Source organism: Bidens hawaiensis, unplaced genomic scaffold (genome assembly GCF_021521415.1).
Source record: "Bidens hawaiensis isolate Kalapana, Puna unplaced genomic scaffold, B.hawaiensis_p1.1 tig00032062_1, whole genome shotgun sequence".
Lineage (NCBI taxonomy): Eukaryota > Viridiplantae > Streptophyta > Magnoliopsida > Asterales > Asteraceae > Bidens > Bidens hawaiensis.
The window spans coordinates 151,747-167,593 of NW_027505235.1; the positions used below are offsets into that span (position 1 = coordinate 151,747).

The 15,847-nt window shown below is 36.5% G+C and overlaps 1 protein-coding gene across 1 annotated transcript; it reads left to right on the forward strand.

The window, feature by feature from the left end:
• Positions 1–12,267: 12,267 nt before the first annotated feature.
• Positions 12,268–14,682, forward strand: LOC143611719 (pentatricopeptide repeat-containing protein At3g06430, chloroplastic-like). The gene is made up of 2 exons (XM_077085881.1): positions 12,268–12,565; positions 13,520–14,682. Exon 2 carries the CDS (start codon positions 13,529–13,531, stop codon positions 14,627–14,629), a length of 1,101 nt encoding a protein of 366 aa, XP_076941996.1. The 5' UTR covers positions 12,268–12,565; positions 13,520–13,528; the 3' UTR covers positions 14,630–14,682.
• Positions 14,683–15,847: the final 1,165 nt, after the last annotated feature.

Consider the following 15,847-nt stretch of genomic DNA (forward strand, 5'->3'; position numbering starts at 1 on the left):
TAGATGATAGATATAAACGTAGATAGAGACGGTAGGCCTTAAACGTGTTATAGGAGATAGACGCCAACGTAGATAAGGACGGCGGACCTTATACGTAACGTAGATAAGAACTGCGGACCTTATACGTAATATAGGTAGGCGTCAGCACAGGAAAGGACTGTGGACCTTATACGTGCTTTAGCATGGGGGAGGACTGCGGACCTCGTACGTGCTATGAATTAGGTTGCAACATAGGGAAGGATCGTGGACCTTGTACGTGTTGTGGATGTATGATGGTATAGGGAAGGATCGCGGACCTTGTACGTACCATGAATGGTGAACATAGGTAAGGACTGCGGACCTTTTACGTGTTCACGATCGTGAGTACAGGTATAGACGGCGGACTATGAACGTACTCTCGGTAGACTGAGGTTAGTGATTGTAGATATGTATGCATGTATGGTAGCAAGTATGTATGTAGAACAGAAGGGTAACTAGTGAAGTATGGATATGTATCTTCGGTTATGTATGTATGTGTTGTATTGTATGGCGTACGATTAACTAGAACTCACTCAGCGTAGCTGACTTTTAGGATGCACGCAGTTGAGCTGATTATAGAGTTAGCATGAGGATGGCACATGGCCTGGATTGAACGGCTGGCATCTGAAGAAAGAAGAAAAGATGTTTTAAATATAAAGTTTTGTGTTATGGTATCAAAGAAAAGATTTAATGTTTTGTAACAAATGATTGATGTTTTATATTCCGCGAAAAGTTTTAATAAACTCTGATTTGCAGAACTGTGTTTATGAGTAAATCCGACGCTAAAGTAGGGCTACCGGGTTCGGGGCCTTACATATAGCAGAAAAGTAAAATATTTTTGTATTTTTAAAATTTTCAAATAAAAAGAAAAATCATAAATGCAAAGTAGTAAACACTATACTATAAAAGCAGTACATATTTTTGTGAATTCGAGCTGGGAATCATATTGATCAAAATTACCGTCCGTCACAGTTTTATTTTCAGCTTTTATTATGACTGATGTTAAGTTGATTATTGGTATTGTTGTCCACCTAAATATTCTAACAAATGTTTCAGAACTATCGGTGATATGTTTAATTGGTTCAATTAGGCACGAATATAAGAAATTTTCAGCTCTAATCTTGATTCAAGCTTAATTTGATTTTCTCCAAATCACCCTAACTTGACTTAAACCTAATAATCAATTTGATTGAAAATGAGTGATTTTAAGCAACATAGTCCGTAATCCCCACAATAATACATACCCCCGTTATCAAGCAATACCCTATGGTTCGTTTCCATGGATGAGTATGCACGATTTCATCTGTTGGTTTGCAGTCATTGTGTCCCTTGTGGTCCGTTTCTTAATGGTAATAAGACGCGAGCAAGGGGACAATGTATGACTCACAGCGTGGTTTGATCAAGTCTGTAATTCATTTTTTACATAAAGTACATTTTGCGATCAAGTTTAGAGACTTAAGCAGTTACACTGCGGGTTCGCTTTTTAAGCATGTTTTAATATTCATCGAGATGAATACCAGATGTAAAACCGCATAAAGACCCAATGGAGTCAGGAACCTTAAAGCATCCCATCAATACAGGATTTATGGTCATAAAACCTTACATCATTGAAGCGTTAACCACCAACTAGTAGCTTTTTCTTAAAAATTGTTTTTCAAATTGATTAGAAGGCTTGAGTATGACCAGATTATTACATTTCTGCCATCATTATCAAGACTTTTTCTAGAACCAATAAATTTCGGCAATTTAGGTTTATATCACTTACTAGTTCTTACTTGTTTGCCAAAAGACCTACCAATACATAAATTCAATTAAGCATACAGTCTTTTATTACTTACTTTTTACTGAACTTGGGATCAAATGACTAATGTATTATCATTTTTCCTTTTTGCTCGAGAACTCATTTTGAGGAGCATTTTTTCAATGTTTTTGTATTTTTCGATATTTGAATTTTTTGGAGTTTTTAATTTTTCTATACAAACTGAAAACCACAATATTTTTGTATTTTTATATATATTTTCCCCCCCTAAAAATGACAAACAAAACAAAAACTTAAAAAAATGAAAATAAATGATTCAACCGAGCTGTTGAATATCTGTTAATCTTTTTAAACCATTTATACCCAGCAAGTATTGAAAACGTGTTTTATCAAATGCCTTGGTATAAAGGTCATCCTTTTGAAAATCCGTATGTATTTTTTCAAGATTAATTAGTTTCTTTTCAAAGCAATTACGTATAAAGTGATAACGGATTTCAATGTGTTTAGTTTTCGAATGTTGAACCGGATTTTTGTTGATAGAAATAGCGGCTGTATTGTCAATGTAAATAGGAGTATTAAGAAACTTCAAACCGTAATCCCGCAGATGTTGCTGGATTCGGAGAACCTGTGAACAGCAACTCGAGGCCGCCACATACTCCGCTTCTGCTGTTGAAGTTGAGACCGTTGTCTGCTTCTTATACTGCCAGGAAACAAGCCGGTTTCCAAAGAATTGACAACCCGCTATTGTAGACTTGAAATTGATCTTGCAACCTCCCCGTGAGATCAAACATATAAGATACACTTAACTGCCGCCAGATGAGTCACTCGGGGACTCAATTGATACCTGGCACATAAACAAACAGCAAACATTATATCAGGACGAGATACAGTCCAATACATAAGAGATCCAATCATAGCTTGATACAGGGTTGGATCAACGATATCCTCCAATTCATCCGGTGATAAATTGTGACCCACGGGAAGAGGTGTCGAAGGGATTTTGCCGTCAGATATCTTGAATCGGCTCAAGACATCGTTCACATATTTGGTTTGATGGATGAAGATCCCGGAATCAGACTGATGAACTTGCAATCCCAAGAAGAAGCTCACCTCCCCCATCGAACTCATCTCGAATTTGATTTGCATCGTCTTCTCGAAATCTTTCCACAAGCTGTCGTTTGTCGAACCAAAGATAATATCGTCTACATAGATTTGGACGAGGAGCAGATCATCACCAACATTCTTGAAGAATAATGTACAGTCCACAGTACCCCTCTTGAAGCCACTATCAATCAAATGGTCAGCAAACATGTTGTACTAGGCTCTCGGGGACTGATGTAAACCATAAAGAGCTTTGTTTAAACGATAAACACACTCAGGATAGCCTGGATCCTCAAAGCCGGGAGGCTGCTTCACATACACTTATTCATGAATCTCGCCATTTAAGAATGCCAATTTAACATCCATTTGATACACTTTAAAGTTGTTGTAGGCTGCATAGGCAAGAAAAATATGTATAGCTTCCAGTCGTGCCACAGGAGCATATACTTCAGTGTAATCAATTCCTTCTTGTTGATTGTAACCCAGTACGACCAATCGTGCCTTATTTCTAACGATTACCCCACGGTCATCCTTTTTGCACTTAAAAAACCATTTAGTCGGTATCGCCTTCTTAACACGATCAGGTTTGTCAATTAGATCCCATACACCCAGTCGGACAAAATGTTGCAACTCCTCCTGCATAGCTCAAGCCAAGATGGTTCCTTGAGTGCCATTGTGACATTTGTCGGTTCAATCTGAGATAAAAAGCAGATGTATCGTGCAATATTTAGAATCCTCGATGAGTGCAAATTCGCATAAGCACACAAAATCGGATCATCCGTAGGAGATAAGTTACACTCAACCTTAGATAAAAAGCAGGTGTATCTGAGATAAAAATTCAATCTGAGATAAAAAGCAGGTGTATCATGCAATATTTAGAATCCCCGATGAGTGCAAATTCTCATAAGCACACAAAATCAGATCATCTGTAGGAGATAAGTTACACTCAACAACATCGTCACATACATTAGCTAATTGATTTCTCGTGCGAACACAATCGTTCACATCCACGATTATCTGTTCCTGCGGATGGTTTGTGTGAATCCTTAAAGAAGGATTCGCAGGCACAGATACATTATCACCCAGATTGGTGATATTTTCCTCAACTGTGTCTAACGAGACACTTGAAGACACACCTTCAACAAAAATTGGCTCGCTTGTTTCTTGAGCCTCATCCAAAGGAATTGAAGACGAATCAACAAAATCAGCATCATCGGAAGATTCAGAAACAACATGAGATGTCTCTGATACGTTAGGAGAGTCATTTACATCAATGACCGAAGAACTTGGAATAGAAAGACATCGTTCTTCCAAATAAGATTGAATAAAATCTTCAGGTATCTCCCCAACCGTTGGTGTAAATGAATTAAATAACCCATTATAATCAAACATCCAATCAGGGCATGTACCGGTTGGAGGTGTAGTGTAGCTCTGACAGTCTACGTGATACCATTCTTCTACACATCCCGAAGAGATATTGAATATACACTTCTTAGGAGAATTATATCCTAAAAAGTAACCCTCGAATGCCTTTTCATCAAACTTCCCGGCATCTCTCTTCAATGCAGTACATAGACACCCGAATGGTTCCAAATACTTTAAATTGGGTTTACGGTTATTAAGAAGTTCATAACTTGTTTTCTTCAACTTCTTTACCGTTAGGACGCGATTCAACGTATAACATGCCGTATTCAAAGCTTCGTTCCGGAATTGAACAGGAAACTTAGAATCAACAAGCATTGTTCTAGCAGCTTCAATCAACGTCTGATTCTTCCATTCAGACACACCGTTCTGTTGAGGAACATACGGTGCACTGAATTCCTGATGTATTCCTTTCTGAATACAGAAGAAATCCAGAACATTGTTTCTAAATTTCGTCCCATTATCACTCCAAATACATCTCACTTTCAGTTTGTAAAGTGATTCGATCTTTGTAATAAGGTTCTGAATTAAAACAGGTGTCTGATCTTTCGAACCCATAAATAAAACCCATGAATATCTTGAGAAGTCATTGGTGACGACCAAGCAGTACAAATCACATGCAATACTGGCACGATTCACTGGACCAAATAAATCCATATGAAGTCGTTCCAGTGGCGTAACAATCGAGTTAATCAAATTGCATGGGTGTGACATCTTTTTCTATTTCCCCTTCTTGCAAGCAACGCAATGATCATTTAACCGAAAATGCTTAATGGTCGCCCCATCCACCAGATCGTTTGAAATAAGGTAATTCATCTTGCGTGTGTGGATGTGTCCCATGCGTCAATGCCATAGAATCGAGTCTCTCTCCGTAGCTTTGGAGACAAAACACTTTTATATGGGTGAAACGTTTTCATTAACGCTCATGTCTAGGAGATAAATATCATTTGATCGAGGTGATCGTGTGACAACCATTTCTTCAGGAATCGTGTATCCCGGTTGAAGGATAACACATTCCTTATCTGTGAAAATCGTGGTATGTTTCTTATCACAAATCTGTGATACACTCAACAGATTACGATCCACTTTTTTACAATAATTAACCTTCTCAAGCGTAACTGTTCCGTTTGATACTTCTCCTTCTTTAGTAATCATCCTACCGTTATTACCAGCAAACGCCACATAACCTCCCTGAATATCTCTAACGTTGTTAAGAAGATCAAGGTTGCCGGTGACATATCGAAAACATCCACTGTCCAGTATCCACTTGTGACTTGCTCCTGTCCTGGATGAACTCTGCACAAAATGTAAAATGATTAGTTCAAAAAGGCAGCCCAAGCCTCAGTCTTTGGCTCTCCTTTTGAGATTTTCGGAGATAAATTGAAGGTTTTCTTGGTTTTCTTCTTTAGGTAGCCATCACGTATTATTCCCGAATCAGTGTGTTTACAAATCGGTTGAGCACGATCAACAGATTTGTTAATTACATTAGGTGTTTCAACCCGAACCACTTTCCTCGGGTTGACATTTGAATACAATATAAAACTTTCATCAAATTGACTTTCTTTCAATTTATGATTCATTTCAGTCTTTTGAGTTGACGATGATTTGATATTGTCAGCCTTTGCTTTGCACTTCTTCGAGACATGACTAGGTTCACCACATTTAAAACATAAACGAGTATCTAATGATTTTTGGGGTAAAACACTTGGTTTGTTATTATGCAAAGGTTGGGGAATATCAACATTAGATTTTTTAGAAGTTACTGTCTTTGAAACTTCATGTTTTAATCCCTTTTTATTTTTATAAAATTCAAGATTGGTGGAATTCGATGAATCCTCCATTCCTGATGATTTCACAAATTTTATAGGGTTAAACATTTTTGCAATAGGATTCACTTGAACATTCTTTGATTTTGATTTGTTAAATTTTTGTTCAAGTTCAGTAACCTCTGAAGTATAATCTTGAAAGATACTTTCAATCATTTCAGGCTTCAGAAGATTCAACGGAACTTCCTTATCCGAAAATACTTTAGAATCCTTTTAACTTAAAAACCTTCCCATTTGAAGGATTGATGAACCTCATCAACTCCTCATTAGAAACTGACAGCTTGTCTAATTTCTGTACTTTAGAAGATACCTTAGGAGTTTTCAATGAATCACCCAAGGCTTTGAACCATATACTGCTTGGTCAAACTCCTCGGGTTCACAGAGAATGTTATTGTCAGAAGGAATGTTATCATTTTTGACAATCACATCTGGTTCAGTTAATTCCTCAATTGAACCGTCCAATTCATTTGTAGTAAAAACTGATTTACTCTTAATATGAATCGGTTCTTGAGTTGGTTTAGTTGTTGCAACATTTTCAGATTCAACAACAGGCACTACTGGACCTATAGATTGCTCTACCACAGGAATATTGCTATAATATCCTTTAAAAGGAGGAGGGATCTCAACATAACCCAATCCTTATTTTCCATTTTTCTTGTGATTATTATTAACTTCAATAATCTTGTTTAACAGAAATGAGGAATCACGAAATTTTCCAAGCTTATTTTTTAATTCCAAAATCTCATTTTCTAAGTTGGAAATGCAGGTTCGGAATCTGAGAATCTCCTTGAAATGTTGTTCAACAACTACAATCTTACAATTAACCTCAGCTTTCAGGTCATGATTGCTAACAGACAAATTTTTTATTTTCTGTGTCGATTGCTCCAATAACTTGGATTTTTGTCTGTAGCATTCATTTACCATGGCACGCTCTTTTGTGAGAGTAGTGTTCTGTTGTAAAACTGACTCAAGTTTGACTGTGAGTTCAATACACTCAGCACACTTAGTCACAACTTGTGAAGTTATTGTTTCTTTTGATTCATTCACAGATACATTAATTGAAGATTTAGAACATACCTCTTCAATCTTTGTCATACATGCAAAGGATTCAGTTTGTTCAGCTGCTGAATGATTCGAATCAGTTTCCGAATCAGATGTATCACTTTTTTCTGATAGATTATCACCACTTGCATCTTCAAACTTTTCAACTAGTTCAACTAAAGCAAGGTTGGCTTGATTTCCCAATAGTCGTTGAGACCAGTCCACACCGTCATTGGCAACAAGAGCTTGAGAGTTGGTCGGCTTATTCTGGTCACCATCTGATGAACTCTTCTAATTCTGATCATTTCCTGACGAGTTATTTCCCGAAGTTCTCTCAGAATTACGTGGACCCGAGTATTCCTTTCACGGTTTATCACATTCTTTTGCGAAATGACCAAAAACTCCACAATTATAGCATTTGACCTTCGGTTTGTCAAAACCAACTCGCTTGTTCAAAGTTGGTAGATCTTTTCCCGCTCGTTGCATCAATCTTTTCACTTTCCTGACAATCGTAGCCTATTCCACCTAAGTTCCATCAACTCAAGATCATCGAGATCAATTTGGTCATAATCTTCATCAGTTAATTCACTGGTAGCAATCTTAATCCCAACGAGTTGTTCGTAAGATGTTATGAATGCGCAAACAACAGCAAATTGCTGCTTAGTTTCTTGAAGATTTACATTAGGCAACGAGCTTGATGGACTTGCACTTGAACCAGCACTAGCACCAGATGCCATGAAGCATACATTAGGGGAACTATTACCATTAGCAGACTCTTCTGTCGATGTTTGTGAGAAGAATGCGGTGATTGGGACTGAACTGGAAGAATTATTAGCAGGTAATGAACCACCATACAGCGAAGGATTTTGATTCTGATTGTCCTTCAAAGAAGTTTGGCATTTCAAGTCAAATTCTCTTTCTTCTATCTTGTTAATGAATTGCTCAGCAGTGAGTTGATCATTTCTAAAATAACCATTCTCCTTTAATACCAGTAAGAAAGTAGAATATGAAGGTGGTAAAGCATTCTTCAAGGTGTCAATCTTGTCCACCTCAGTCAGTTCAAGATTCACCGTAGTCATTTCCACAACTAAATGACAGAAACGACTTATCATCTCTTCAAAGGTCTCGTTTTTCAGCAAAGTAAAATTTCAAAACTGAAATTTCACTAGTCTTTTTACTCTCGAGTGTGTTTCCCAAGCTTCTAGTCTTCAAAGTTGCAAATAGAGACGCACAAGTCTATATTGTGCTATACTGATGAAAGATTTGCTCGGGCAATGCCATCGTGAGAGTAGAGTAGGCTTTGGTCTCACTCTCAAAGTCTTTAATCTCTTGAGCTTCATAATGCTCATGATCTTTTGCAGTCCAACCAAGTGTATCACTGCCTACAAGAGGTGCCTTGTAAAATACATCAAGAAAACGTACACTACTTGGATGTATCGAACCCAAATGAACACGAAACCTCGGTTCCCAACGAGCAAACTCAGACAGCTTCAGGAGTTTTGGATACTTGTTATGATTTCCAATTTCGTTGTCCCTAGTCAGAATTTGCTCCATTAACGCATTCTGGGATGCTAACGCATAATACGTGGCATTTTGAGAAGCCATGTTAACACAAGTTTGAATAGTCAGGGACTAAACTTGTCAAATCTTAAAAATTATGTTTGCCGTTCAAATGAATGAGAGAACACGAATAAGAACAGTAAGAATGTGATTGATCTAACGAAAGTGAGTGCAAAATAGTAACGAATGGAAAGGGTAACGAATGAGATAGGAAAGAGTAACAAATGTGAAATGAATGTCACTTGAGCGAATGTGAAATAGTAACGAATGTGAATCAATCCATCACACGAATATGAAGTTTAAAAGAATAACGAATAGTGATTGGATGTCTTAGCGAATGACAGTTAACAAATGAGAAATATAACGTATGTAGTTAACGAATGGTGAAGCGAATGTGACTTGAACGTATGTGTAGACGAATGTAGGTTGTAACGAATGATCAGTTGAAAAATAACGAATCAGTTGGAACGAATGTGAAACGAATGAGATTGAATGAATGATCAGTTACATGGTAACGAATGATTGATTAACGAATCAATCTTTAAACAGTTGACGAATCAGCCTTTATATCTTCAAACATTCAAATCTTAGTCCATACTTGTCTGAAATCAACAAAACCTATATCAATCTGCTCGGAATTTGAATTCGAACCTCAATATGCTAGTCCGTAATCACAAACATCCACCCATACACTCAATTAATCAATTCGTCTGTCAATCGTTAACCGCCATTAATGTCCAAACCAAATTCTATCAATGAACTTATCAATTCAACTCAATCCGAACTCAAATCTTCATAATCAGTTCCAATTACCTTATGAGCACACCTATATCAGTTCAATTACTATTAATAAGTAACCTCTGTTTCACCGGAACTTAACTAAACACCGATTCTTATCAATTCATAACGAATACTATCAAATCAGTGATGAAATCATACAATTAAACACTGAAACAACACGAAGATCAAATCAAATGGCTTTGATACCACTTAAGAGAGCCTGATATGGATCTAGATCTAGGATAACATCGTGTTGTTCGTTGATTAGGTATACGATTAGATTGATTACAGTTGTGTATGTGTACTGTGTGTGTTGAGAGGATATTTTGACAGAGTAACGACTCAGGAGGATAAAAATAATAGAACTGCTTACATTAACAATAACTTTACAGGTATATATAGGGGATGATCACATTTGTTAAGTTAATACTTAACGAATGTGTCATTCGTTACATTAAAACCATACGAATGAGTCTTTCATTCGTTATACATTATAATCAGCGATGGCCCCACATTCGTTATCTCATTCGTTAATCTTGGTTAACGAATGAGATAACGATTCTTATCAATTCATAACAAATACTATCACATTCGTTATCTCATTCGTTAATCTTCATTAACCAAGATTAACGAATGAGATAACGAATGTGGGGCCGTTCGCTGATTATAATGTATAACGAATGAAAGACTCACTCGTATGGTTTTAATATAACGAATGACACATTCGTTAAGTATTAACTCAATTAATGTGATCATCCCCTATATATACCTTTAAAGTTATTGTTAATGTAAGCAGTTCTATTATTTTTATCCTCCTGAGTCGTTACTCTGTCATAATATCCTCTCAACATACACAGTACACACACAACTGTAATCAATCTAATCGTATACCTAATCAACGAACAACACGATGTTATCCTAGATCTAGATCCATATCAGGCTCTCTCAGTTTGCCCCCCCCCCGGGCACATTTGCCTTGTTTTGCATGCCCCAACGTGAATTCCCTAGTCAAAGTTTATTTCAGGTTCGGTTTGCGAGAAAAATATATCGGGTGCGACAAACAGCGCGAAAACGCGCGTTTTTCAGCCAATTTTTTGTCAATTTAGAAAAACATACTTTTTTGGATGTAAAAATCCAAAATACTTTCACGGATCGCTTAGAACATCTCAAATGAGGGTTTTGTAGATCTTTTTTGGCTTAACGGATGATACAATGCTTGTTTTGGAATTAACTTTCGTGTTTAAAGTCATAGCGGGTAGTTAAACGAGTATGTTTTCGTTTAACTGGTTTGCTATTGTACTAAAGCCATAACATCAATATGTTAGCTTATAATAAACGTATATCACTTATAGATGCCCCCCTGGGATATCCAGGTTATAACCAGACCCGTTTGGTTATTTGTTTGTTCGTTACGCAATAAGCCATTAAACGCTTATTCGATTTGTGAATACTGTGGTTTATCCGGTTTTGTCACGAATTTCACCATAATCTGTCTAAGGTAGGGGTGTTACACATGTACCTTTAAGAATTCATGAATTTTTTCTTTCCACATGAAGAATTTGCAATCTTCATTCTACTCATAAATCAGTTCAACCCAATCAAATTTGTAATTGAAAGCAAATCATGATAATTAATAATCATACTTACCAGCCATAAAGGACAACCATAAAATTCATCCCCGTGTCTAACACTCCTAAGTCCAACAACCATTGGAATGCAAGGATATCATGATTGCAGTAGACATTTCCTTCGAAATCAAGTTTAAACTTTTTAGGGTTTTTCTTACCACGAGATGAAGAAGTAGAGGATGAGCTCAATTCTATCGATTAATTATGTTATTAGGGTTTATTTGATCGATTTGGTATGTAGGGTTCTTCAATTCATGTAAGTAAAAGAGGTAGAGTGAGTTTTTGTTTGTTTTATATTAAAAGATTCAGATGGCCATGTAATTTTTTTTTGATATCTAGATGGGCCAAGTCAGAAAAATACTAATGGAGTTAACATCCGTTAGTTGCGGTCTACTAAAAAAAATATCTCTTTAGTTGGGACCGCCACTAGTCAAGTTGGAACGGTTATTTGCCAATAGGGCATAGTTGAAATTATTTAAAACCAATAAACCTTTAATAAATATGTAAAAAGTTATAAAACCACCCTCATATGCCTTACACATAACCAGATTAACAAGAAATATTATCTAAATTAAAATCAAATGACATGATAGATACTTTAAACATGAAACGTGTTTTCTGGCATTTCTATTTCTAAAGGTAAAGTTAATAGACATTTTAACTTTCTTGATCCTGTACGTAGCTATAAATATATTTGAAGCAGGGATTATATTGAGCAACAGGAAGATTTGGAAGGGTTAAATATTAAAGTGAGTGAAACTCGTTATCCTTATCTCTAAACGGACTCAAAACAATCAGCTAAAACGATGCTGTCGTCATCATCATCCGCGCCGTCATGGTCTGTTGTCGTCTTCGGTTTCACTAGCCTCCTCCGCAGTGACGGATTTAGAATTTTTTTTTATCTGGTTCGCTATTTTAAGATGCTCTAAATATATAAGAACGCGTATAAAAAAATTGGGTCGGGTTGACGATTCGGATTGGTTTAACGGTTCGGGTCAAGTAAATGCTCCACTACGGTTCGAAAAACACCTGGTTCGCTAAAAAAGTCGCTATTAAATGCTCCACTACGGTTCGAAAAACACCTGGTTCGCTTGACCCGGTACTCATTGGAATAAATCCGTCCCTGCTCCTCCGACAACCTCCTCCACCGCAATAGTTACCGCATAACCACCAACCCTCCTAGGTTGTTCCAAGTGCGATGTGCAATAAGGTCATCAGTGGCTGCTGCTGAACCAAAGAAGAAGAGAATATGGAAGCAAGGGGAGTACCCTGGTGACGTGGATAATAATAATATTAATAAGAGAAGAACACCGATTAAGAACATTAAGAAGAAGCTGGATCGGAAGAGTGATTTGAATCCGTGGGTTAATACTGTTACTCAGGCATTATCGGATGCTATTGACACTAAGTAGTGGTTAAGAGCCCTTGATGTACTTGTAATATTAATTAACATTGTTTTTTATGATATGGGGTAGATGGGTGATATGGCATTGCATTAATTAATTGAGATAATTATGGGTTGGTGTCTTGTTTATCAAGTTGAGCCCTTAACTTGGTTAACGCGGAATAAATTACTTGGTGAATAAGTCGAGCCAATGACTTTGGCAATGAGGAATTTATTACTTAATTAATTATTTAGATTTATTTTTACTAATTAGTATTTAAATATGATTGGGTTTGTATTCTAGTCTAATTAGGTTTTCAAGTTTGAATTACTATATATACATGAGCTTGTGGGCTATATCATTGTGATTGTAATTTTTCGAGTTAATAAGTAATTGCTAAGATCGAGCTTATGATGTACTCTTTTGTTTGGTGTTTAATCGATCCTGATTTCCAATTTCAATTGGTATCAGAGCTCGGTTTTCCAGAAGCACGAGTTCTTTAGTTTGTCTCAAGACCTACGACAAGGTTTTGGTCCAATATATGACAATTGTTGCCCTGTCGTAAGGCCCGAATGACAGATGTTTGGTGTATCTATAGCAACACCCTTCTCTTTTTCTAATTAATAACCATGTGATTCACAGACACTGTCATTAACCTGCTAACCAATGGATCTATTATCAGTGTTGTACCTTGATGGCTTTTAAAAAGTTATCCATGTTAGCGTTTTTCACTAACATAATTTTTTTTTCTCATTATAACAAGATTAATTAATATACTAAAATTTTGGTTGATAGATTTCTGTATAGATTTTTTTTTTTTTTTGTTTTTTTTTTGTGTGTAAATAGATGAAGTGTGTTATATTTTTTATACTATTGTTTTTGTAATGAGATTATTTATTTGTAAAACCTGAAAAAGGGTGCCTTAAGAACAATGTATACAAAACTTAAAAATGAATCAATCTTGTTATACAACCAACCAGATTTTATTTCTTGTATCAGGTATTCAAGATGCTAAAGGGGCAGCCATTTTATCAACCAAAAGAAGGAACCTACATGAAGCTAATTGTCCTAGTGGGCAGGTGCGGTCAACCACAACACGCTCGCAACCTTTTCAACTCCATGATCGAAGAGGGACTCGAACCAACCGCCCAAATCTACACAGCGTTACTTGCTGCATACTGCAGAAGTAACCTCATTGACGAGGCGTTCAAAGTTTTAGAACAAATGAAGAAGCTTCCATTATGCCAACCAGATGTTTACACTTTCAGCATACTCATCAAAGCCTGCGTTGACGCCTCACGTTTTGACCTTGTTGAATCTTTGTACCAAGAAATGGATGAAAGATCTGTAACTCCAAACACGGTCACCCAAAACACGGTCCTTGCAGGTTATGGAAAAGCGGGTAAGTTTGATTTAATGGAGAAAGTGCTTCTCGGGATGCTCGATAGCACATCTTCCAAACCCGATGTGTGGACGATGAACACGATCCTTAGCTTGTTTGGTAACATGGGTCAAGTTGAAACGATGGAAAGATGGTATGAAAAGTTTAGAAACTTTGGGATCGAGCCGGAAACGCGCACGTTTAATATATTAATAGGCGCATACGGGAAGAAAAAGATGTATGATAAGATGTCGACGGTGATGGAGTACATGAGAAAGCTTTCGTTTCCATGGACCACGTCTACTTATAATAATGTGATCGAGGCGTTTTCGGATGTGGGCGATGCAAAGAATATGGAGTACACGTTCAACCAGATGCGGGCCGAGGGTATGCGGGCCGACACGAAAACGTTTTGTTGTTTGATTAGAGGGTATGCGAACGCGGGGCTTTTTCATAAAGTGATAAGCATGGTTGAACTAGCTGGGAGATTGGAGATACCCGAGAACACGTCGTTTCATAACGCGGTGATTTATGCGTGCGCGAAGGCGGATGATTTGATGGAGATGGAGAGGGTTTATAGGAGGATGAAGGATAAGCAGTGTAGGGCTGATGCAACCACTTTTGCTATTATGGTTGAGGCTTATAAAAAGGTAGGAATGAATGACAAAGTGTTTGATTTGGAACAAGAACAAGAACAAGAACAAGAAATGTTGTTGAGTGTTACCTAGTATTTACTCATGGTTTTTGTCAGAGGTTAGATAATAGTTAGTTTTTGTAAGGGTGGGCATGCTGCATATATGCATGCAGTAATTATAAATCTCTTACATGTATAAGTGTTGCTTTTATTTTTTGTTTATTTATCTTCACTTATAAACTATAGTTTATAAAAAGTTGATTACTCAGATGATCTATGTGGTTTGAGACTTTCTTTGGGGTTTGAGGTTAACTTTTGTTAAGTTTTATACAGATTCTTAAACCCAAATCAATAATTCAACTTAATCATAAATAGAAAAAACAAGGATCAAAAGATCAAATAAAAAATTCAGATCTAAGTTACTTTGTTTTTAAAATTTCAAATTTTTGAAATAAGTAAACAGTTTATAACTTTTATTTTTCAATTACCAAGAGTATTTTGGTTATTCAACCTACGTTAACAGAAAACTTAACGGAAGTTTTCTTAGACCCTCAAAACTACTCCAAAGGTGTGTTACTTTGCCTGAACCATACGGACTATTATGTAATTAGCTCTTTCATGTATAAAATATAACGTAGAAGTGTACACGGTAGGGATGACTGATGAGCAAATGGTACTGGTACCAAATCAGGTACTTTCGGCACCCACCTTTTGAGGCTTCGTGATTGATGTGGTACCGGTACTTTAGCGATTTTTTTTCTCTGATACCGGTACCGTACCAAACATTTTTTGTACCGGTACCAGTATCCATTTTTACGAACTTTGGTATCGGTATTTTTAATTATGATATCAATACTAATAACCGGGCTCTATTTAGGTAAAGCTATAATTGAAAATTGAAAATTGAAAAGCAGACTGTGTGCAAAATAAAGTTCCAAGCTATAGTTATGAATCAGGCACAATGCTCCCTAAAATAGAATACTTTCTCATCCATAAGAAAAGATTTTATTCGAATTTGGGTGCTTCAAAACAACTTGACAACTATATAATATTCATTCATGAAGTTTAATTAATAGGACCCCTTTCAAGTTAAAAGTGAGAGAAACCGATTTTTTAAGAAATAGATGCAAACTTTTGCCTTTTTTAATAGAGTACATCACTATCAGTAAGTGATAAATCGTCTTCGAGATTTGCTCAAATATACGATTTTCATCCAAATAGTTTGTTTCTCGCAACTGAGCCATTGAGGTTTTCAATTTATTATCAATATCGCCCAAATCACTAACTCCATTAGTTTTTCAGTGTTAAGTCA

Bases quoted from the DNA above. Each gene is read 5' to 3' on its own strand.
- LOC143611719 (XM_077085881.1), top strand. From the start codon at position 13,529: ATGCTAAAGGGGCAGCCATTTTATCAACCAAAAGAAGGAACCTACATG.